This window comes from Haemorhous mexicanus, chromosome 6 (assembly GCF_027477595.1).
Source record: "Haemorhous mexicanus isolate bHaeMex1 chromosome 6, bHaeMex1.pri, whole genome shotgun sequence".
Taxonomy (NCBI): Eukaryota; Metazoa; Chordata; class Aves; order Passeriformes; family Fringillidae; genus Haemorhous; species Haemorhous mexicanus.
In genome coordinates, this window is record NC_082346.1 from 5,779,982 (window position 1) to 5,804,635 (window position 24,654).

At 37.9% G+C, this 24,654-nt stretch overlaps 1 protein-coding gene and 1 long non-coding RNA gene across 3 annotated transcripts in view; one reads left to right on the forward strand and one right to left on the reverse strand.

Annotated features, from left to right (window-relative positions):
- Positions 1-14,444: 14,444 nt before the first annotated feature.
- LOC132328491 (uncharacterized) lies at positions 14,445-17,213 on the reverse strand. The gene is made up of 2 exons (XR_009486791.1): positions 17,101-17,213; positions 14,445-16,401 (listed from the first exon to the last, which is right to left on the reverse strand). It is a non-coding gene; the product is annotated as an uncharacterized LOC132328491 (long non-coding RNA).
- The window catches only part of METTL15 (methyltransferase 15, mitochondrial 12S rRNA N4-cytidine), a 78,822-nt gene continuing 71,274 nt past the window's right edge, over positions 17,107-24,654 (forward strand). Inside the window, exons 1-2 of one of the 2 annotated variants that reach the window (XM_059848376.1) lie at positions 17,107-17,245; positions 18,572-18,851. In XM_059848376.1, coding sequence (XP_059704359.1) covers positions 17,217-17,245; positions 18,572-18,851 — 309 coding nt within the window. In that variant the 5' untranslated portion in view covers positions 17,107-17,216. Of the gene's footprint in view, positions 17,246-17,403; positions 18,131-18,571; positions 18,852-24,654 lie in introns of those variants that run through there. The other variant, XM_059848375.1, reaches the window with a different exon arrangement.

Genomic DNA, 24,654 nt, shown 5'->3' on the forward strand with positions numbered 1-24,654 from the left:
TTTCAGATGAATCCACTGAGCTAAGCTCAGTGTTCAGAATAAAACCTTGCCAGCAATAGGTGCTTTCTATTGAAGCTTGGTTAATGTGGGATTTTTTTTTTAACTTTATATGTTCCTTTTCAACACCCGTGGAAAGTTTGTGTCTCTAAATTTTCAGAATTTGTTCAAAAGATCCGTGCAGCAAGTAAAAAATTCTTTTTCTATTTTACCTTCAGGATACAATTTTGCAATGACTTGGAAAAATGTCAAGCTTTGAAAGAGCATTTGCTGTGTCTATGAGAGAGGACTACATGAAACTCAGATGAGAAGGTTCGGGAGCCCACCCCAGTGCTGACAATTTGTCTGTCATTCACATCTCCTAATTAGGAAGCATGATATTACCAGTGAACTCGGAGTTGTGAGCTATTCCCTGAAGAACTGGAGTCCAACAGGAGAGAGCCAGGTAATGACAGGCATGTCAGACACAGGCCTGTCAGCAAGGGCTCCCCAAACACCAAAGCTCAGGTCTGGAAGGAAGTGTTTCATTACAGCTCTGTGCACACAGTCACATTCCAGGGTGCTTACTGCATCTTTGATGACACAGAGTAACTTCCTGCAGCCACTAGAGAGAGTGCCACTAGAGAGAATCATTACATATTCCTTCTAAAAATGGTGCTCATAGCTGATATAAGAATAATACAAGCTGGAACTTTGAACTGAGTGGCTTTGCTCATGTTTTGGGGGATTTTTTAGCTGTAGTGGCCTATCTGATACCTACTGACTTGGCATCTCTTGAGATGATTCAGAGTAATATTTTATTTATTGCTGATTGCCTTGTGGTTTGTTAATACTGAGTAATTCATAGAAAGAATAATCTTATCACTGTGACCTTAATAACTTTGGCCACCAGGGAAAGAAGTAAATTCAGAAAAGCAGTTATGGAACTAATTGTTCAGATTGGTTTTCTACCTGCCTTCTATTTGAATTTACTTTTTGAAAAAGAGAAATGAAGTTTGTTTCAAATTATTGTTTAAATTCTGTTACAAGCTTTTTTATCAGCAGTACCTTTGGGTTAGATACTTATTTTTCAAACTGGATGCAGAGATGGGCTGTAGTGGTTTTGCTTTGTTAATTTGAGATTTTATTAATTTTGAGGGGGGTTTTTTTGTTAAGGTATCAATGAATGTGGGTGGGTTTGGTGTTGGTTAATTACTAGTGTATTTATTTTTTGTTGTGAGATAGGATTAGGAGAAAGGTAAAGTAGGCTTAAAATTTTAAAAGGCTATGAATAAAACTTTATTATTAATTAAATACTAAGTAAATAAAAATAAAACTTAATAATTATTAAATTATATGTAGTTAAAATAAATAATAATGATAATCAAAATAAGTAGTAAGAATTCAAGTAATTTTTTTTAGAATTTTTAAAATACTTTTTTGTTGATAATGCAAAGAAATAAAATGTAGAATTTTTAGTTAGCTCAATATTTTAATTTTTTTTTTTTTAGTTTACTTAGGGAGAGAAGTTTTGGGGGTTTTTTTTGTTAATGTTATGAAAAACTCTTCATAGAGAGTTTTTCAAAATAGAATAGCATTTTTCAGAATTTTGACATGGGCCCAGCACCAAAGCTATGTAATATTTGCATGAGTTGAATGATAGATAATTCCAAACCCTGCCAACGAGCTGCAAACTGAATTCTATTCCTTGTAGGCATCAGAAGGATTATTTTGCCAAGGTGCAGGTATTACACATGCTTGACCCGTGGCACATGTGATGATGCAAACAAAACAAAAATGTGACAGGTTAAATCTAAAAGGTCGTGCAAAAAAATAAAAGTCCAGTTAATGAGATCTCAGACTATGGAACACTTTAAAATTGCATAACCAGGCAGCCTATAACAAGCTGTGATTTTAATCAAATTAATGAGTCTACAGTTGAGTACTGCTGATGACTCAGAAAAGTCTTTCCCTACAGCACAACTTCCTAACAACCCCTCATGTATCATTCATTAAACTCACTGGAACACCACCTGAAGCATAAGGAGATACAGGACAAGGGATTTTGAAAGTGTAACCACACACAATTTTGGAAAAACCAGCCTTATATCTAGTCCGAAGAACAGCTCCTTAGTATGCTTGTTACAAAAAATCAACTTTGTCTTTACTCCTTCTGTGAGCACCGGACGTGTCCTCAAGTTTCTTTCCATGAAATACTCATACTCTTAATATTCTTAATGCTTGTTTCAAACATGAGAATTTTGAAAATGTTATTGCAGAATTTTTTTTCTTTTTTTTTGTTTAACTAAGTTTGATATTGACACAAATTAGCAAAACCATCAGAAATCTGAGACAGCATCTAGCCCAATAATGAAGCCTGAATTGCAAAAAGCACCATCAATATGAAGAAAGCTTCCCTGAAGGGTGGTAATATTTGAAGAAAGAAGTAAATTATTTATGTTGAATTCAGGTTTATTAACTTTTTTTTTATTGCCACCTTGCTCCCTCTCCTGCTTCTGATAAGGGTTTAATTACTGAAGCTACCATGAGTCCTATCACATGGTCAGATTTCCAAACACAGGGTACAATTACAGCAGTGCAGGACCCTCAAAGAAGGTGCAAGAGCTGAGTGCATGTCTTCAAGTTAAGAATGCTGTAGAATTATCATCCACGTGCTGAAATAAAGCTGTTTATTGTTGGTGCTTCTCCAGTAAACAGGTGTTTGATTTTGAAAAACCAATATTTAATATAAAACTAACTTGGATGGAAAAGAGCAAATAAGCCTTGGATCCAGATCCATTTTAAAATCATTGAGTGGGGTAATATCAGTCCCACCTATGTGGTTTTTGCAACCCTGGTTTTACTTGCCAATCTGAAGAGCTGCTTCTCTTCAAAGCTGGCAAGGCAACATAGAGCAATGTCTTGGGGAACATCACCTCAGCAAGGTGATAACATCACTATTTCACTGATGCCTCAGGGATCAGCTTTTATAAGTTTCACATTCTGTGCTGCTTTAGTGGGTGGGTCTGAGCTTCACATGAGGGGATGGTGAGCTCTCTGCACAGAGCAGGGAGACAAAACAATTCCTGCTCCAGCTGGGCACCAAGGACAAATGATCCAAATCTCAGCCCAAGAGCACAAACCCCGTGGGCTGGAGAGAGAAAAACAAGCAGGGTGGGACTGCCTGGGCTAAAGCTGGAATGGGACAATGAACTGCAAGGTGCAAATGGAGCAGAACTGATCCCAGGGAGAGACCCCGGGAGCACTCGTGCATTTTGGGGCCATTTTGGTTCCTCTTGGGTGCAGCCCTGGCTGGGCTCTTGTGCTGCCCAAGGTGGGTCCATGGAGGAGATCCTTTGGATAAATCCCTGCTTTATTCTTTAGCTCTGTCCAGCCTCTGCTCTGGGGCAGCCTGCACATGGCATCCCCTCAGGTGCCTCAGCCAGGTGAGTTTGCACCTGACACTGGCTGAGCTCCCTCCAGGAGGCTCTCCCTGGGAATGTCCCCAACATTTACAGCCTCACAACATCCTTTCCCGGAGTGCTGCCTGACTGATTAGCATTTCATAGAGTTTGCAGCTCTAGGGAAAATTACAGAATGTGGACTATTGTTGTGAAGAGCTTTGTTAACAATGCCTGTGCACAGACAAAGACAATTACCTTTCTTTTAAGATACTACAGAAATTTAACATTTTCCATGCAGGAAGGCTAAAAATTGTGTATGTGACATTTACACAGGGCTGTAACATGCTGTGGTCTCCAGAAATCTGCAGGTATGAAAACAAATATTAATGAACCTGATTATATGATTCTCATGGCACAATTTATAAGATAAATACATTTTTAAGGTGGTAAAAATTATGTGTTCCTCTTCATCTTCCTCTGCGACCATGAAACGTGCTCTGATTTTTTGATAGCATTGCAGTAGTACTAAAATGATACTTTTAATATTTTGTTGTGTTTGGGGTATTATTTTTAAGCTAGTGAAAATTCATGCTATTTCAATTTGTATGTAACACTAGTTTAATTTTAAAGAAAGCAAATATCTCTTAAATGTGAACAGGGTGTTCTACCCATGGACAAAACTGCAGTTTGTAATTCTTAGTTGTTTTGTGTTGCTTAACTAGTCATCTTTTTGCTCTGACAAAATACTCTCATTTTATGTGTGTTGTAAACTTCAGATTAGAAGTGTAGGAGTCTAGTTCCTGAATTTCACTGCCCCCTTTTATACTGCATAAAGGAAATTTTATATATTTGTTTGGTTGGTTATTAACAAAAAATTAAACCAAAAAACTAGTATTTTTTCCATTTCTGCAGCACTCATCTGTTCAGGTTTTTATTTGTCATTTTAAACCAAAGTTGACAGAATTCATGAGCTACACAACATTAGACTCTGAATTCTGAATTGTTAATTTTTAATTTCTTGTTGAGTAATTTTTATTTTCCTAGCAAGGGGAACTGTTAGGAATTTTTTCAGGAATGTTTGGCAAAATAAAAAGGGAATTTTGGGGGAAAAAGCTGGGAATTGTTGGGACAAGAGTTGGGATATTTTGCCAAATAAAAAAAAAAAAAAAAGGATTTTTCTATTAAATTTTGGGGAAATTCTTACCTGTAATAAGAGATTCCTTCCTTAACATGGGAATGCTGTTGAGCATTTGTGTCATTCTCGTATAAACAAATTTAACCAGGACAGGTCATCTTATGTTTTGTAGATTGGGAGAGGTAAACATGCCAGGTCACAATTAATATGAATATAAATAAATATAAATGAATATAAATTAAAATTCTTCCATCTTCTCTATTCCTTTCATTATCAATGTGCTGAAACTTGTGATTAAAATGATAGAAAAAGGAATGTACAATGCCTTCACAAGTCATGTTTCTATATGACAGGAGTTCCCCTTTCTGACAGGTAAATATATTCTTCTTTATATTGATATATTCTTCTTTATTGGAGTTCTGCATCTCTTCATTCTTGGCTAGAAACATTTTTTTTGTGTGTTAGAAGCAATGTTGGAGAGAGCCCCTGTCTTTTGTCCCACACACGTTTTTTTTGTCTCTGTTGGTGTCACTTTCAGGAAGGTTGCAATTACTTTCTTATCCCAAACTCTAATTGCAAAATGCAATAAATGTAGGTGGAATAATGGTAGCTGAACAGGGAACAGCATACAGAGAGACAATATTTTAAAATGATCTCCTGCTGTAATGAAATAAGTCAGTGATTCTGTATTTAGTGAAGAAATTTCTAAGAATTGCATCTCCCTTTTTCTATGGCAAGGAAGGAAAATGCTCTGAAATTTTCAGTCTATTTTATTTCTTTCTGTTTTTGAATGAAGAAGAGTTTGAGATTGTAAGCTTCTGTGTCTCACACCATTTTGTTGTGTTGTTGTGGGCTCATTTCTTTTTTAAATTTTTTTAATAGTATAACTTACATTATGTTCTTCTATTTCTTATTATGAATAATCTTTTCTGAATGGAGTTTCATCATAATTCAAGTGCCACTAAAATAAAGGTTAGATTCTCTGTATGTAACTTTGGTGGAGAAGCTTTTATAAATGGCTTTATTGTTCCACAGGCCTTGGAGAGTGCTGCTGTGGATGGCAATGAGTGTGACTCATCTGGCTATAGAGCTGGAAGTGAAATATTAAAGAAAATAAATAACAAGGCTGTAAAGAGCAGCAAATGAGGAAATGAGGCATGGATGTGTGAGACAGAGGTTGGTCTGCTGCATGTAAGTAGATACCACCTAATTACTTGGGAAAAGGAACTTAGCGAGGGCAGAGCAAGACCACGAATGGTCTGGAAGCACTGTAGGATATGCTTGGCTTCTCAAAACAGGGTATATGGAGGGATAGCTTGAAAATTCCAGTCTTGAAAGGAAATGCATTAGAATTGTTGAAAAAGAGATTTGTACTATCATTTTTTTCGGTTGATTTTACTGCTTTTTTATGAATCTGCTCTTATAAGGAGGGTTTTGCATTGAGCAGCAACAGCTCATCATAATCAGTGTCACAAACCATGAGGTTTTACTTCTAAAAAAAAAGGAAAAAATGCCCAAAACATTACCTCAGTCTAAGATTTTACTCTGGGAACATTTAACAAACTACAGCTGGGAACTGTAATGTCAATTTTGTTGCCTGTAAAACTGATCTGAGAGCCAGCAATCACTCACTTTAGCAGGAAAGGCATTGCCATTCTCGTGGTAACCCCAAAACTGTGCAGGACTTTTGGGGAGTCCTTGCTCTTACCATGCTCTGTTTTTTTTTCTTTTCTCCCCCTGGAACTTTTATTCTTTTACAGAAGAGGAAAATAACTCTTCCTGCTCTACAAAGGAACATTCCTTTCCAAAAAAAGCGCAAACTTGCTTTTTTTTGTTTTTATCTTGCTTGCTTGTTTTGTTTTTAGTTGACCATTGACTGTGGACAAAAATACTTTTCTCATATCGCTCAAATGTGTTTACGTTCTTCGGTTAAAGACCACCAACATCACCACCCTATGTAATAAAGAAATTGCTTGGAAAGTCTGAATGTTCTAAACTCTACCTCCAATAAGTTTATTTTGGTAAAAAAAAGTAATTAGGGCATTCTGTTGATGTGTAGTTGTACCAATATTGATGAAAGCACTGAGGTGGCCAAACCTCTAAGAGATGTTATTTAAAGAAGATTTAAATCAGTGGCATTCCAAATTCAGTGCTCACATATCCTAGGAACTAAGGCCATGAATGAAAGTGCTGAATAATTTCCATGTGAAACCTTGTGAACATGTTGTGTCCACAAAAGACACAGATTGACAAGGGTGTGCTCATTAACAAGTTGCTGTTTGAGTACAGTTCTTACTCCTACAACCAGATGAAATCTTCTGCAGTTCATTCTTTGAGATTGTGAAACAGTCACCAGCAAAGCCTGCTGGGAGAACCAAGAATAAAATCTATATAATCATTTCATTGATTGAACATATTAATGCATTAATTATTTATTAACACATTGGATCGAATTATTTTTCATCAAAATGAGTTAAATGGAGAGATTTATTCTGCAAATCATGTTTTTAATTTTGAAATAAGCAAGAATAATATGTCTAAGTCTTCTCTAAATATTATATCTGTGATATATATATTTTAATATGATTTTTTTAAAATGAGATGAGCTGTGTGGCAAATATTACATTTTCCAAAGCTGCTTTCTACAAGCTACTGGAATATAACTAAATCTGGGGCCTTGACAGATAAAAAGATGAAGGTCTTATAGTGTTTATTATTGGTCTTATAAATGATTAATTACTTTCCTTATAATGATGTATAATTACATACATGTAATACATATATATGTATAAATATATATATAAATTAATATATTAACTATTACATCGCTATGTGTATATAGACATATATGTGTACATATATGTGCATATATATAGACATATGTGTATATATGCCCATATATTTATGTGTGTAAGTATAAATAAAGCAAAAAGAATGGTTTGATTTTATCATTTTTAAAGGAAGTGGACCATTTCTAAAGAACTAAATAAATCAGTTTTAACAATGGTTGTCAAGAACTGTAAGTTAGAAAGTAAATTTAGAGACACCAAGGGAAAATACATTTTATATTAAAGTATTGACAGTGGTAAAGAAGTGACACATTTCCAGTAAAGATTTGGATATTCCCAGGAGGGAAAAGAAAATCTAACAAATTAGATGATCTGGGGCTTGGGTAGAGCAGAATTATTGTGGCTGTCACTTCAGATATGTCCAGTGCTCAAGCTCAGGTAGCATCTGGATGGAAAATATACAGGAGTTTTCACTCTACAGATGCAGAGGATGATCCAAGGCTTGTGCTTCCTGATGCAGTTTGTGATGGCTGGTGGCAGTTCTATCAGCCCAGGAAAAAATCACTGGATATACTGGAATCATTTTTATGCTGGAATAACTGCATATATTGGAATATTGGATGTTCATGTGAAAGGATGGTTTAAGCCTAGGAGGAGGGTTTTATTAAGGAGGGCTCTCTCCTATTCTGGCACTTCTTTCTCTCTCCCACCAGCATTTTCCATCATCTTGCACTTCCATGGGGGAATTTCCTCTGTGGTGGGAAGGAAGAACTGCTGTGGTGCAGGGTATGTACTATAAATCCATTTGATATATGGTGTAAAAATGCATGTTTCTTCTATTCTTCTTTTTGAAGAACATTCTTCTTCAAGTCTTCTTTTTTGAAAAATCTTCTTCTTCAATTCTTCTTTTTGAAGAACATTCTTTTTCATTTCTTTTTGAAGACTATTCTACTTTTCTTCTTCTTTTTGAAGAATATTCTTCCTCTGTTCTTCCTTTTGAAGAATATTCTTTCTCTGTTCTTCCTGTTGAAGAACATTTCTCTTCTGTTTTTCTTGTTGAAGAATATTCTTCTTCTATTCTTCTTTTTAAAGAATATTCTTCTTCTGTTCTTCATTTGGAAGAATACTCTTCTACTCTTCTTGTTGAAGAATTTTCTTCTTCAGTTCTTTTTGAAGAATATTCTTCAGTTCTTTTTGAAGAATATTCTTCAGTTCTTTTTGAAGAATATTCTTCTTCAGTTCTTCTTGTTGAAAAATATTTTTCTGTTCTTCTTTTTGAAGAATATTCTTCCTCTGTTCTTCTTTTTGAAGAATATTATTCATCTACTCTTCTTCTTGAAGAATTTTCTTCTTCTATTTTTCTTCTCCTGCTGAGGTACTGAAACCAAACTGCAGAGGCCTGTTGGTAATCTACGGCTCATCTCCAGTAAGAGACTGACAGTCAAATCCACATTTAGGAGTCCTAGTTTGCCCAGCTACAAAAGTTACAGAAAGAACTCCCAGGAGTATTATAAGAAAGTAAAAATTCTGAAAAATAGATGAAAAATAATAGGTATGGATCTGGCATGCCTTTACACTTCGGGTAATGAAGAATTGGAAGAATTGATAAAAAACCAGAACTCCCAGTTTTGAAAGGCACGAAGAAATTTCACTGAGCTACTTAAAAACTGCTCTGCTCATAAAGCACCAGTCCCTAAGTCACCATCACACACAGTGGGTAAAACCAGAGATGAAATATTTTCCATGTTTTTGTATTCTTCACCGGCTAGTTTTCATTTTACTCTTTCCTCCCTGAGCTGCACAACAGCAAGCCAAGACCTTCTGAGCACCCTTGACTCGATCTCTCTTCTCAGAAAAGTGTGATTCAGCACCAGGAAATGTTACAGGTAGGTGCTTTTATTTTATTTCTCTTTCTTAGAAACATCAGCTGCAGCGAACTTGAATGAATTGTGTTTGTTATAGAAAAAACACAACCAATTCTTATGAATTTGACTTGAATGTTTTCATTTATAGAAGGATAGCATTCTAGTGTCATGGTAGGTCCTGACTTTTGTTTGTAGCAGTGTTTGTTCTTGAATTCTTCTCAGCAAAAATTCACCAAATGCAGCAAATGTTCTTTCTTGTGTTCAGTAAGAAAAAAAGGACTGTCCTATTAGTGATAAACAAAACTGAGATTTGTGTGCACAAACCAAAACTGATCCAAATACTGTCACTTGAGTGTTGCAGTTAGTCTCTTCCAACAAAAGATGGCACTGCTCAATTTTCTTCAGAACTAATCTCCATTCATTGAAAAGAAATGCCTTGAAAAAGTTCCCTTGTCTTTGTCTAGAATCTGCACTTAGATCAGTATTTGTTATTACCAACCAAGTAATAATTTGGCCTTAGATATTTCTAAAAATATCTATTTTGTGTTTCCACAAAAAGCCCCAAGTGGAAAAAAACCTAAGTGCCAATAATTCACAAATTATTCTTGCCACTTGTTGAGGTTCAATTTGGAGTCACTAATTATTTTATGGATGCAGTATTTCAAACAAATAGGAAATGAAAGAAAAATAGTTTCCAAGATTATCTCAGATCTATTTTTTTGCAGGCAGTACACATTAACCATTTAGATATTAATTTAAAAGCCTTTTGGTAAAGGGATATCTTTTCCTCAGAAGTTTCTGCTTACATTTTGGCTGTACTCAAAAGCAGAGATTTTACTTAAATTTGAACTTCTCCAATGCTTTGTATAAAATTAGACTGCTCTATACTTCAGGGCTTTGCTAGATTTAGGTATAGCAATAATCCAATGATTATCATAAATTAAAAATTAGGGAGGCAAGAAGAAGAATATGGAATTTATTATTATATTATTCATTATTTATAAGAACACATGGAATTTATTTAGGGTAAAAGACAGTATAGTCCCCACAGACAAATCTGCAACAGTTCTGTCATCCTTGTTGCCCTGACTAAAATGTAAAAAAACAAACAAAAGCCCAACCCAAAACGTTATTGTAATAATAATATACAAATGTCAGAAAGTAATATAATTAATTCAGGGAATAAAACTTGAAATACCTCAGCATGATGTAAAAATACAGAATTATGCATGTTTTTTCCCTTGTCTTATTTTAACACAATCTGAAGTGTCAAATATACAAAGATAACAGAAATTTCCCACAGTACCCAGAGTGCTCTGTGTTAAATGGCACCAAAGAGGTTCTGAAGGTTTTGGATAAAGCGTAAAATTTACTTCCTGTCTTTGTTTTGGTTTTAGTCACTTGTTGGGAAATTTCTGTATTTCAGAAGTGGCATTTCACATAGTTTTTTCAGTGTTCTTTCTGGGTTTATTGTCTAAAAATATTGTGATGCTGTGCTTTAAGAAACACTCTTCCTGCTCTTTTTCAATTCTTTCCATGCTTCCCTCAAGGGGGAACAAAAAAACAATGATTCCCTCAAAACAAAGGATTTTTAAAGCTATTATCTTATTATTACCTTTTAGAAATAAAATTGCTAAGAGAGAGATGCTTTATTTCCTCAGAAGCTTCTTCAACATGACAAAATGAAGTTTTTTAGAAAGAAAGATGTTGTTCCAACCATGAGAAATTATTCAGAGCACAGAAAACCCCCCAAAAATAAATGCTCCCAGTTCTGGTGGGCATCATTTTGAATGGGATCAGCAACAATAGCTGGGAAACCTAAATTTGAAAAAAAAAAAGAAACATGACCAAGTTGTAATCTGTAATTCAAACAAGATTGTGGAAATTTATGATAATAGCTTCATAGCAATTCAAACAATGGAACAATTCAATTTCAGAAGGGCAATAATATTTTTTTTATTGGCAGAGGAGTCCCTAGTTCTTATATGTAGCTCACTAGGTCAGTCTTAGCAGCAAATAAGACAATGATGCATTGATAAAAACTCATCATTATCCTCACTGGGTTGAAAGAAAATGGTGTTTTTATAGGTCTAGGCCCATTTTCACAGCAAGAAATCACCTTACCTCATTAAAAATACATTAGCATTTTTTTTATCTGCTCAGGAAGAAGGGCTTTAATGAGATTAATCTTAAATTACTGTTTTGAGAGAAACAGCACATTAGATACTACATACATATTTCAGCATATATGCAGTAAATAAAAAAAACTTTCAACCAAAGGGGAAAAAAAAACACATAATACACTAAAAATTAAGAGGCAGAAATCACTACCTTGTGGCTTTTATTCCCCATTGTGCATGTAGAATTTGTTCTAATATGCCACTCTTGGAGCTGGGAGTTTCCTCACATGTATACACTTCAATAAATTTGGCTTTTTTTGCCCCACATCTCTTGGCTGCACAGTGAATTCCACAATAACTCTGTGCCAGCCCTGTCTCTGAGATCTTTGCCCTTCCTGTGCTCTGCCTGCATCACTGCAGGGCTCTCTCTCTTCAAACACTCACGTCATGGCTGTGTTTATTAGAGCTGGAAATGAAAAGTGTAACTTCTCCCAAGGGACTCTGCAAGAAAAAGTCATCCCAAGGAATTGGACTTTCTACTCATGGAGAACTCTGCTGACTCCTGTCACAACCCCAGCTGCCAAGAAGTGACCAAGTAGGGGCTCAGCTCAGAAATTCCTACAACCTGATCACATCTGAGGTACTGAAACATTCAATCTACTGCTGATGTGCTTTTGGAAGAAAAAGCAAAGTGATACAGAGTAACAGGAGAGATTGAATGTGATGACCTAGGTGAATGCAAAACTTTAACAGAAGGTCAAGCCCGTATTGAGTGTGGAGGGTAGTAAACTGAATTGTAAACTTTGCCACAATGGCTTAAAAACGCATTTGGTTCTTTCTAGGGGGGATGTGATTTTCCTGGCGTGCTGCTCCTTCATGGTTCTGCATCAGCAAGTGAAATTCAGCAATTTTATGAGGTGTGTGGCTTGCAGATGTTTTCTCAAAACTTAGGTTCTTTCAAAAGTGGCATCACAGCAATGTGCAGCTAAAGAAGTCAAAAATTCATTTAAGTCATCTTTTTTTTTAATAAGCTAATTTAGATGTACTGAAAATAAAAAACAACAGTTAAATTTTTATTCATAAAGTGAACATTTTTAAAACAAAGCGGAGATCATTAAGGTATGTCAGGTCAAGGTTGTTTTAATTTTATACATTCCAGAAAACTAACAAATTGTGGAAATCTTTGAGACCACCTTAATTTCAAAATATCCCATCATCAATGAAGCTACCTCACCATATACCTAAAAATATCATTCTGTGTTCCTTAGGATGTCAGCCAAACCCATATGGTGAGAGGCAAAGCACAATAAAATGTAATAGAAAGCAGATTGGAGTGTGGTACATATAGTATAGTATGTATAGTATAGTATGGCTGTTTGCAGCCAAATTCCTGAGTAAACCTAGGATCTCTTGCCTTCAGCTTCAGTCCTGTGATGTGGGGCTGTCTGCAGACCCTAGTGGAGGTAATTAAGGATGTTGAATAAGGGGTAGGAACTCTCATTTGGGCAGTTTGATTGCTGCTGCTTGTCACGAGAGTCACAACTCTGTTCAGCAAAAAGTACAGATTGAACATGAGCTGTACCTTCCTTGATGCCAAAATAGCAGCAAGCACGTGGTCAGAAGATGGAAAAAAGTAATTATTCTTAAGAAACACTGAGCTCAGTGTTCTTCCAATAAACCCTTCTGCTCTGGGAAAGATCATGGCAAATATTTGTTAAATTATCAGAGGAAAAGTCATTTTAGTTCTTATCCCATCTACTGCTGCTCCTTAAGTCCAGGAGCAGTGCCTCTTTATGCTTGGCTTGCAAAAAACTCCTCCTCTTCCTTGCTCCATATGTTTTGGCCTGAATACAGTAGTTTTTTGTTTTATCAGGAAAGTTCTTGGCACAGTCTGCCCTGCCCCTGATGCTTCCTGATAAATTCCTATTTGTTTTCCTCTGCCCTTTCTGCTAGCCCTGTTAAATTCAAACTTGACACACATCATCCAGGTATGTAGGGCACATTTGGTAAAGGCCTTAGCTGTCTAGGATAGAAATGAGAATTTAGGTGCCTGAGTCTAAACCCATTGCTTATGTGCTTTTTTCAGTTCTCTTTCTGGGTTTATTTTCTAAAAATACTTTGCTGTGCTTTGAGAAACACTCTTCATGCTCTTTTTCACTCCTTTGCATGCTTCCCTTAAAAACAAGGATTCTATTATTATTATCATTATGTTATTATTCCTTTTTTAGAAATAAATCTGCTGAGAGATTCTCTACTTCCTAAGAAGCTTCTTCAACATGACAAAATATTTCCTTTTTTTTACAAAGAGTCATGAGGATCCTCACAGGGATCAAAGATGACAAGATGCCCGTTGCATCCCAGCAAATCTGGAAGGAAACCAACTTGGGCTGTACTGTGTATTGCAGTTGGTGCATGCATTTTGTACACACAGAGTCACTGCAAAAAATAGGAAAGGATAAGAAATGCAAGACTCCCACTGTCAGGAGCATGTCCCAGCCCCCAGCCACTGAAATAGTTAAATAAGTGAGTAAAATCCACTCCCACTCTCTGCCAGGTGCAAACTGTAGGCACTTGACTGCACCTGGATCTGTAGGGTTTGGACCATGTTTGTAAAAAAGCCAATAATAGTAAGAAGAGACCATAAGTAGAGAAAGGATTTCCAAGTTCAGGGAAAAAAAAGTACTTTGATTTGCCCAATATGAGATGTTCTGTGTTCTGCAAGAATATTTGACTTGTAGAATAGGAAGAATATAGTAGGAATTCTCTCTTCCTACTAGAAACAAAATTAAGGAATATTAGAAAATTTCTGAAGCAAATACTGTTCCTCATCCTTTCAACTGCTATAATGAAAACAAAATTTATCTGGGCTGCTAAAAATCCAAGTCAACACTGTTTAGTTTTGAACTCATTGGTATCATATAAAAGCTTTTTATCAGTAGGAGCTTCCTGAGCACTTAAAAGTGTTCACTTATAGAGAACAGAATGTTCTTTCAAGTTCAGGTTCATTTAATAGAGCTAGGAGTTTCTTTGATAAAACCATTTTATTTGCTTCATTTTAAAACATTATTTTAACACTCTTGGATGACCTAAACCAGAAATATCGATAGTATAATACTATCAAAATAGTAGGAAAAAATAAATATAGTCTTCTTCCATACTTTCTAATATTTTTATTAGGAAAAAAAATGAATGAATAAATATAAAAATATATAATAAATATAACGACATATAATGATATAAGAATACATAATATATAAAAATAAGTAACACAAAAAAGTACAGTATTTAAATTACAATATGCAAAAATAAATCCAATTTCTAGTGCTCACTTGCAGTGGGCAATTAGGAGTCAGTCTCTATTTCCATTATATGCAATTTCCTTGTGGTCAATTGATAACTTTGTTTCTTTGATAAAACCATTTTATTTGCTTCATTTTAAAACATTATTTTAACACTCTTGGATGACCTAAACCAGAAATATCGATAGTATAATACTATTAAAATAGTAGGAAAAAATAAATATAGTCTTCTTCCATACTTTCTAATATTTTTATTAGGAAAAAAAATGAATGAATAAATATAAAAATATATAATAAATATAACGACATATAATGATATAAGAATACATAATATATAAAAATAAGTAACACAAAAAAGTACAGTATTTAAATTACAATATGCAAAAATAAATCCAATTTCTAGTGCTCACTTGCAGTGGGCAATTAGGAGTCAGTCTCTATTTCCATTATATGCAATTTCCTTGTGGTCAATTGATAACTTTGTTTCTTTGATAAAACCATTTTATTTGCTTCAGTATTTTTTTAAACATTATGCTAACACTCTTGGATGACCAAAACCAGAAACAGATAGTATAATACTATTAAAATAGTATGAAAAAAAATATAGTCTTCTTCCATACTTTCTAATATTTTAATTAGAAAAATAAATAATATAAATGAATGAATTAAAATATAAAAATATATAAGAATATATAATGATATAAGTATATTACATAAATAATATCAAAAATAACACAAAAAAGTACAGTATTTAGATTGCAATATGCAAAAATAAATCCAATTTCTAGTGCTCACTTGCAACGGGCAATTAGGAGTCAGTCTCTATTTCCATTAAATGCAACTTCCATGTGGTAAATTCATAACTTTTTCTTGTAAAATAAGGCAACTTTAAGAGTTTGGAAGCCTCAACAATTTATGTGATTCTGAATTCTATGAAGTCAAAGAGAATTACAACTTCAATTTTGATATTTTCTAAAGATTTTATCATTAAAAAGTTATAGTATTTCATCACCTTATAACTTTCAAATATTTTAAAATCTATCTGCATTTATTTAGTTCTATGTTATGCCTTCTCTTTTATTCCTGAATTTAGAGTGCTGGCTTCTATCATCTGAACAGAAACATGAACTTCTTCCTCTGGAAAAAAGGAAGATGGATGGATGCATGAGATAGATAGATATATATAAGGAGATATATATGAAAGGCCTTCAAAGTATGCAGAAGACACCAAGTTCATATGTTGGGGTTTCACAAAATTGTTCCTGTATTTTTGAAGACATTTGAAGCCAAGCTGTGACTTTCAGGCTGTAGAAATGTAAAGAACTCAAAGTAAAGCAAAGAAATATCAAATGTTCCATTTGTTATTCCTCCTTTGACAGTACTGATTCCCCTATCATTATGGTTATAAAACTGGCTCTTTCCTAGTAAAAAAAAATAAAAAAATAAGGTCTTATTTTTCCAGCATAGCCTTAAAATGAACTACACGTTATGTAGATTGTCCTCTACACAACCTGCCTTTTTGGAGCTTTTTAGGAGAAAGGAATTGCATGGTCCTTTCAGGTCTTAATGTGTAAGGGTGCAGTCCTGTTAAAGCTATGCCTGTGTGTCACTCTCCTCCTCCTTTGGATCAAAGACCAGCACGTGCTGGTCAATGACACGGACTGAAGTTGCCCTACTTTTCCTTCTGGCTCTCTGGGTGCACACGGACCACCACTCTGACATGGCTGCAGACATCTTCTTCCTTGGCAGGAGTCATCCCTTCTGCTCCCCAGCTCCACTCCCAGCACTCTCAGATCCAGCAGCTGAATCCTTTCTGCAGTAGACAAGAGAAGTTTCATTTGCAACAGGAGCCTTTCACTCTTCCGAGCAGTTCACACGTTTGCTCAGGCCCCTGTGCTGGGCCCACCTGTGGCTCATCACGGGCTGCCCCAAGGAGACTTTGGCAAACTCTGCAATGGCCTCGAAAGGTGCCTTAACTCAGCACAGCCTCCAGAAATCCAACCAGGACTGTCCCGGTTGGAATTCTCGAGTTTATTTCAGAATGTAAACTACTAAATGGCCTACAGCCTTGCCTTTATAACAGAGCAAGCTTTCAGACGAGACACCGCATTTTTGTGGACTAAAGCAAGCAGTCTTTTTGTTCTTCAGCACAAAGAGGAGCCTCCCGTGTTGCCCTCCCTGGACTGATCCAGGCACGTCGCACGTACATTTAAAGAGAGTTAAAGCGGGATTTACGTTAACGTGCCCCGCAGGGGATGCGGTAACCGATCCCAAAGCGGAATTCCCTTTAAACAGCCCATTTCTGCTGTTAGCAGCGCTGGTGGCTCACCCCTGGCAGCGGGCACGGTCAAAGCTCTCAGCGCCGCCGCGGCCGCTCCAGGGCCGGCTCGCCTCTCTCAGACGAGCCCCTCCCAGACCCGCCCGGCTCTCCCGGGCCCTCTCCGGTGTCACCCCCGGGCCGTGCCCTCGGCCGTTCCTGGTCTCTCTCTCACCCCCCAGGCCCAGCCCTCACCGTCTCTGTCTCTCGGTCTGACTATCAGTCTCCCTCTCGCACCAACCGCCATCCACCGGCCGCGCAATTCAAACACGGGCACGCCGCGCTCCTCGCCTCCTCATTGGCTGTGCGCCATGACGTCAGCAGAGCGCCGGCGGCAGCGGTGAGTGCGTGGGGCTGGGCGTGCGCGGGGTCCTGCAGGGCGCGGGCGGCGGCGCCGGAGCCCGCGGGGAGGGCGGGGGGGAACGGAGGGAAGCACGAGGTCGGCCGTGAGGGAAGGGAGGTACTCCCGGGGCTGACGGGGAGCGGGTGGCCTGCGGCTCCGCGGGTCTGGCTCCAGCCCCCGGGCTCTCCTCCCGCGCGGGGCCTGGCGCGGAGCGGGCCGCGGGCGCTGCTCCGGCTGCCTCCGATCCAAAGCGTTTTTGGCTGGGATTTCTGTCCTCGCCGCCTCAGGTTCTGCTCCAGCGCCCTCCCGGTCCCGAGGCGGCGGCCTGCAGTGGTGCCCGCTGCCCCTTTGGGCGTGCACTGTGTTTTAGGAAACACAAACTCTGTGCTCGCTGTGAGAAGGAGACGTCCGATGTGCAGGAGGAGGTGGCTCCATGTGAGCCGTCCCTCGCGTTCCTCCAGGGCAGGGATGGGCTGGGGGCACTGCCGGGGCTCAGCCGCTCCTCGCCCTCATCAGAGGGGCCGGGACAGAAGGGGAAGGGATAAAAGGCACAAACTCGGCCGCTGCCATAGAGAGGGTTTAACAGGTCAGAAGCTGTGCGGACAAGCAGAGCGGAAGAAGGAAGGCCTTCCCGTGGGTTCAGCCATCTCCGATAGTAATGGTCACCATTATTGGGAACACCAGTGCCACACCCCCATCTTCCTCTGCCCCCTTTCTGTCTGGAGCACGGTGTCCTTTGCTCTGGGGTCTCCCTTCAGTCCTTGGGTCGCTGCCCCAGCTGTGTCTCCTCCCTGCTGTGCCCAGCAGAAATCCAAAGCAGCCCCAGCTCAGCCCCTGGGGAGAAAATGAACAGCCCGGACAGAGCCAGCGGGGCACGCCATGGTAATACACGTGTTCTCTGTAGGCACACCGGGGTTTGCTGCAAAACACACATCTGTGTGTCTGCTCTAAGTTAGTGATGTGCACTTTCAGATTTAAGGTGGGGCAATTATCGCCCTGTTGAGGCCTAAATGATCAGGAGGAAGTTATTCTCAGCATATCCTTATGCAGGCAAAATATTGTTAGCCTCTGGCAAGGTAAATTCAACAAAAGCACATATTGAAATCTGATAGTGAAAAGAATGTGCTTACTGCTTGAACGTGATTGATTTGTAGATAATCTTCAGAGTTCTGAAAACATTTTGCTTACATGGGGTATCTATAAAGCTGCCCACCTTGGAATGTGTACAGCTTTGCCTATAGCATTTCCCCTATGTTATTTGAACAAATACACTATTTCAAATATTTGTTTGAAAGTAATTCCCAACATCTGCTGCTCTTCTAGGCTGATCAACTCCAAAATGTTACCTCAAAATCCGTGCCAACTTTACAAATGTTTATTTCTGAGTAACTTGAAACTGAACTCAGTAAATGTGGCTGGTTTGGCCAGAAGGATCCATTCTTCATCAGAAAAGCTTTCTGACTCTGAGTCAGAGGAACAAACTGTCCAGAAATGTGAAACTGAAGAGCTGCCTCAAAATACAGAGAACAGTAATTCTGGAAGATTGCACGTACCAGTGATGCTGGAGGAGGTTGTTAATTGTTTATCCCCTCAGCCAGGTCAGGTGAGTTAAATGGTTAATTGACATCTGTGATTCATTAACAGTGCAGCAGAAGAAATTGTGGAGTGTAGGGATGACTTGTTTAGAGGAATAAAGGGATGCTCTTAAACAATCAGCTGTATCTTTCAAAGGTTCTCACTTGTTTGGAAGTTCACATTAAAACTCTGTATTCAAACTAAAAAAATTCTGGTGTCTGTGTGCCTGAATCCCCAGGTAGCTGATGTTTATTAAATCTGTCATATTTGACTATTCTGTTGCTTTTGTGCTTGTCTTTCTGAGTTGCACTTGTGTGTACTTAAGGTTGTATTAATGACTCAGAGGGGAGTTCGCATGTGTGGTTATCTCATCAGTTTTTGAAGAGCCCTCTTCCTCTTGGATAAGAGGTATTAAGTATGTAGGTTTTAAAAATTGTTTAGCCTCGTTAGCATGGGGAACTGGTTCAAGCCTTCTGGTTTGGGTATGGCACTGTGAGTGGTTTCTTTTGGTGTCTGGGGTAGTACATGGTTACACATGGAAAAAAATTGAAAAAAGAATTATACCCAGGGAAATGGTTTTTGTCTGGGTGGTCTTAGTATTAATTTGGAAGGATTTTTTGAATAATGTAAATTCCTCAATAATGTTTACATTTCAGATACTTTGATCTGTGATTTTACTGCTTATTTTAGCTTCATAGAATCTTACTAGTTTAGGCTTATCAATGTGTTGTTTTACTACAAAGACTGAAACAATAGGTAAAGTAGAAAGGTCAAAGTGTGTATGTTTTTATTTTGATTTGAGAACAGCACTATCCAACAGTGGCAAAGTGATATAGCAAGTCTGAGGTGGATTCAGTGGTCAGAAATTTGCGGTCAAATCTTGTTGTGTTGCCTTGTGTATCATTTTAAGTCTTTGAATAAGCAGTGAAAATGCAAATACTGTTGATACACATTAGCATAAAAATTGCTCTAATTGCATGTGTTCTACTGTTGAAGACACCTAAATTAGAGAAATACTTAAGGAAGCTGGAGTTCAGATTTTATTCTGATGACAGAACTGTGATGACATTTTCACACATTAAATGAACATATAAACTGTGACACATAGTGATACACTATGTGAAATATTTTTTCCAGTTGTGTAAGGTTTTACTTTGATGAGAAGAGCCTGATGAAATTAGTGTCCATTAGACTCTCTTTGTTGATGTAGAAGATCTTACGTGGCAACAGAACTTGTAAAAGAAACTATCCAAGGTAATGAACTGTGGAGAGTAACTATTACTGCCCCTGAAGACTTTTTCTAATTTAAATATTTATGGTTATAAAATAGCTTATTTTGGGGGTGGGATTTTTTCAGGTCTGTGTATACATGGTTTTTCAGATTCCTAAGCTAGTAGTGAACCACTGATGGCTGTCCAAGTGTGTTTACCTCAAACACCGGCATTTATAATGCTGCCATCCTGTTCAGCATGACTGCAGTTGCAAACTGTTCAGCACTTCTGTTTTTCTTTTTCTGCATGTATTCTCAGCACTTCCTGAACCCTTGAACAATAAGTGATGTGCAGAAGGATGCAATGTGTCAACTGAGTTGCACTCAGTGGACTGAGTGCAACAGACTTTTCATTGAGCAGTGAGGTAGATTGGTAAAATCTAATTGGTACTCCTTGCTTCCTCTTTAAGTTTACTGTATTGATTACACTACATTTTCATCTTCTCAGTCCATGGGTGGTGTTTGCAAATACCTGACCAATGTTTTTGCAGTTGTCTGGACAATTCTCTGTTCTCTTAAAGAACCAAACCTATTTTGAATCAATGTTTGGACATCCAGAAGCATGTTTCCCCAGTTTTCAACCTATTTTTTCCAATTTTTTTGTTTGCAAAACTCACATTTCTTTTAACTTGAGATGTGGATCTTTTCCACCTACTGTGGCTATAATGTTAAGTAAAAGAACTTCAGAAGCAATGAGTTCTAGTATGAATGCCAGAGGATGCAACTCTGAAATTTTAACTGTTCTTATGAGAATCTTAAAGGTTTTTGAGTTGCAAAGCTGTAGGAAATGATAGTGCTCCAGCACCAACAAATCCTTCTATAAATAAACTTTAAACTACAACTAGAAGAGAAGCAAATATTATGCCCTACTCAGATTATATGGGGAAGCCTGTAATCTGATGACATCTATGGTTTTATGTGATTGATTTTATCTGTGGTTGAGTATGATCTAGACGAGACTATAATGGAGATAATAAAAGCTCTGCTAGTATTATTTGGTTTATGATAGTCCTAGAAGCTGGGCTTTTTTTAGTATCTGTAAATTAAATGGTAGATGGTCAAACTTGAGGTGAGAAATAAGGATTGAGACCTTTCCATTTTCTCCAGTGTTTAAGTGGTTAAGCCATTAATGGTAGATGGTTTTTTTACCTCATGATGTTAATTTGTATTAAAAAAAAAAAGAAGGCAGATAATTTTCCCCAAAGAGATCTCATCTGACATCATCTTGAGTTAGCCAGGACTTACTGTGGATATTTCCCTTTTGATTCTCCATGATGTTATTCAGATTGTTTTTGCTACTTGGCATTCACTGAAGGAGGTATCTTTTTTGTCTTGGAAATCATGTGTTAGTCCATGTGTTATTTCTTTTTCTTGGAAATCAGGTGTTGGTTTCTGGAAAGAGACAAGTATTTCCTGAGAACATGCAGCTTTGCCATGAGCTCTCCTTTCACTCTTTCAGGTACAAACTGCTTTGCTTTCAGGATGGTTACTATTTTCAAACATCCAAACATCAAATTATTCTCTTTCAGAAGGAGTGTGAGCATGGACTTGTAAAATAACAGGAAGGAAGTGTAAGGCACTCCTGACAGCCAGACATTGTTTTGTTGTGACTGAAGTGCTGCTTGAGCTCTGGGGTTCAGCTTTGAAGGCAGCTTTTCACCTCCTGGCGGTTCTGTTGCTACTCTTGGGTTTTGAGCTGGAGCATCGTTGTTTCCTTCCATTTCTGCAGAGCTAATCAGGCAATAGAGCACACCTGAAGGAAGCTGAGGGAGACTGCTGGTGGGAGAAAGCAGAGTCACTTCTGGAATTGTCTTACTTTCTGTGTATTCTTGTCTGTACATCAGTATCCCCTTTCTGCCTTGGACCAGGTGTAAATGTAAGGCAGAAATAACCTTTCTTTGTACAGCACCCTGCAGAGGAGACTTCTGTTCTGTGGCCAAGCTTTCCAAGTGTTGTGGTGTATAAATAGTTACATGGTGGTGCTGGTGACCAGGCTTCTTCTCATAGCATCTCCCAAGCCATCTGCAAGTCATTCCTCATGGAATGAGCCGTTTATGCTAGAGGTGCTCAAAACGGAACTTTTCTGCAGGGTGCCCAAAGTAAAGAGGAGTTGAAAAGGTATCTTGAAAAATTAATTCTGACTTCTCAAGTTGTATGAGTGTTTTGGTAGCATGCAGACAAAATACCAAGCTTGGAAGGGAAAATTAGTTGCATCATGAGGTGAATGATTAAATACTTGTTTTGGAAAAGCACTACAGACACGTAAAGATAATAAAAATTTTTATTGTTTTAGCCCGTTTTTCACTGGACTTGTAAAATGAATAAGGTGACATAAAGCAGTCAAATTGCATAATGTTCTTTATTGTTGAAACAACTTTTTTTTTTATGGGAAGCATGCTGAAAATATCTTTCCATACACAAATTTTTTGGCTATTTTTTCTCTGTCAGCAGCACAATGAGCTTTGTAGTGATTGTTGTAAAAAAGGAAGGAAGATAGAGAAACTTGCAAGTCAATAAATTAACGTAGAGTAATTCTGAAAATACTCTAGGAATTCCAGAACACACTTTTTTCCTGTGGTACTTTGGTGTTACTGGGGCATATTGAGAGTTATTTCAGTTGATCATGTAGTTCCTGTGTGTTTTTTCTGTCACTCTTACCTTGCCTGATGTCCTGGCTGCACATATTGTAAATTTACAGAAGTGGCTAGCCAGGCTTCAGATCGCAGCTGTGTGTGGAGTGTGTATTAAAATGTCCATGCAATAGAATGTGTATATATGCGAAGTATCTTTTTTTTTGGATGTATCTACTGGGAAACTAGTTAAGTGGATTCTTGTCAGATAGCACTGTTTAAAATACTTGGCTAAAATCATACTTTAAGAGGGATGATTCTAGTGAAGTTAGCATTTCAAGTTAGTGCATGAAAATGGAAAACATTATCAACATAGTTTTGACTAAGATGTGCAAAAGATACTGCTTCAGGTATTTATTTACTAATATTGTCTGGTTTTGCAATGGTAGTGTATGCATGCAGATTTGGAAAAGCAGACCCTGTTTGCTTACGTTCCTTGACTTAGAACCAATTGCTCTCTGCTGTGACATGCAGGCAAAACAAAATGTGCTAAGGGAGGCATGCTATTGAACAGTGCAATGCCAACAAATGTCATATGTGTTTTACAGTATCTGCATCTGTGTGAGTGCCATCCCAAGATGAGAGAGGACAGAAGGGGACTGGGAAGAGAACAGGACAGGAGGTGATGCTCATGAACAGCTTGCCAGTTGAGGAGGCAGAGAAGGTCACGCTTTTCAAGTGTCTGTTTCTTTTACTGACTTCTGTGGTGGGCCCTCCAAAAGTACAGGCATCTTAATTTCCATATTGACAGGTGACCGAAATGTGTGATTTATCTGAGAGCACTGCATAACTGCTCTCTATTTTGAGGCTGGTACTGCTGAGTGATTGGACTGTGGTACCAGGAAGTGAAAAGTGTCCGTGGGTTTGGATCTGAATGATGGCAGGATATGAATGAGGCATGCTGAAGAAGTCCCTTCAGATTTTACTTTTTTTATCCTTCCATAATTAGGTGTTCAGAGAGAAAATAACTAGAGTACTTGGATGAGAGGAAGAATAAGTTGATGGCTACAGCTGCAGAGGAAAGAATGTTCAGGTTGTAGTTCTTGCACATCTGCCTGACCTCTCTTCTTCCCAGCTGCATCATGACTCTCTGGAGGCTTACCTCAATGTTACCAGCAGCCACAAGCAGAAGACCTCTCACCCACTTGGTTCTGCATCTTTCTCTGTGGCCGTAGAGGAAGGACAGACTGCAGATGCTCTATCCAGAGAGACCAGCAAGGGAGCAGGGGCTTCCTGCTGCAAACAGCTCTGCAGATGTGCACATCTGGTTTGATGGTGGTGCTGGTTTGTTTGCTGTTCCTGCTCCATCACATAACAAATGACAGCCCTTCAGGAGGCTGTTTAAGATGCTGTGTTATAATAAAGCAAGATTCAGTGCTTTGAGGTGACTCAGCTTGCAGTGACGCTGTGTATGCTCTCCTTTGCTGTTGTGACAGCATTAGTCTTTGCACCTCTTGGGGAAAACTAATAAAATTCACCAGAAAGTAATCTAAGCCCTTTAAATTTTAACTTGAGTGAGCCTGTGTTCTCAGAAAGGGTGATAATTAATATATGTAGCTACTCATTTCCTCCTCATCTAGTACTTTGTGTCTTTAGTCAGCCTTTTGGCTAAGCTTTCTTATTAAATATTTGAATTTGAGTTTGCAAACAGAAATGCAGACTTTTTTCTGTTACACAGAATATTACTAGCAATTGAAGATCACAGGTGGAACAGGGGAGATATCTTCAGCTTTTGTTGTCTTATTTTGTGTTTTATACTGTTGGGAATAGTTTTGCACAGAATTAACCTGGATAAAGAGATAATTAAGAGGTTAAGCTACTTAATTTGTTTAAACAGGTATCTGAAGGTTCATGCACATGTGTGATCTGATTTTTTTTTAGAATATTTTTTCTTTTTCCCAGACTTCCTGAGCATGTTATCTTCGTTCCAG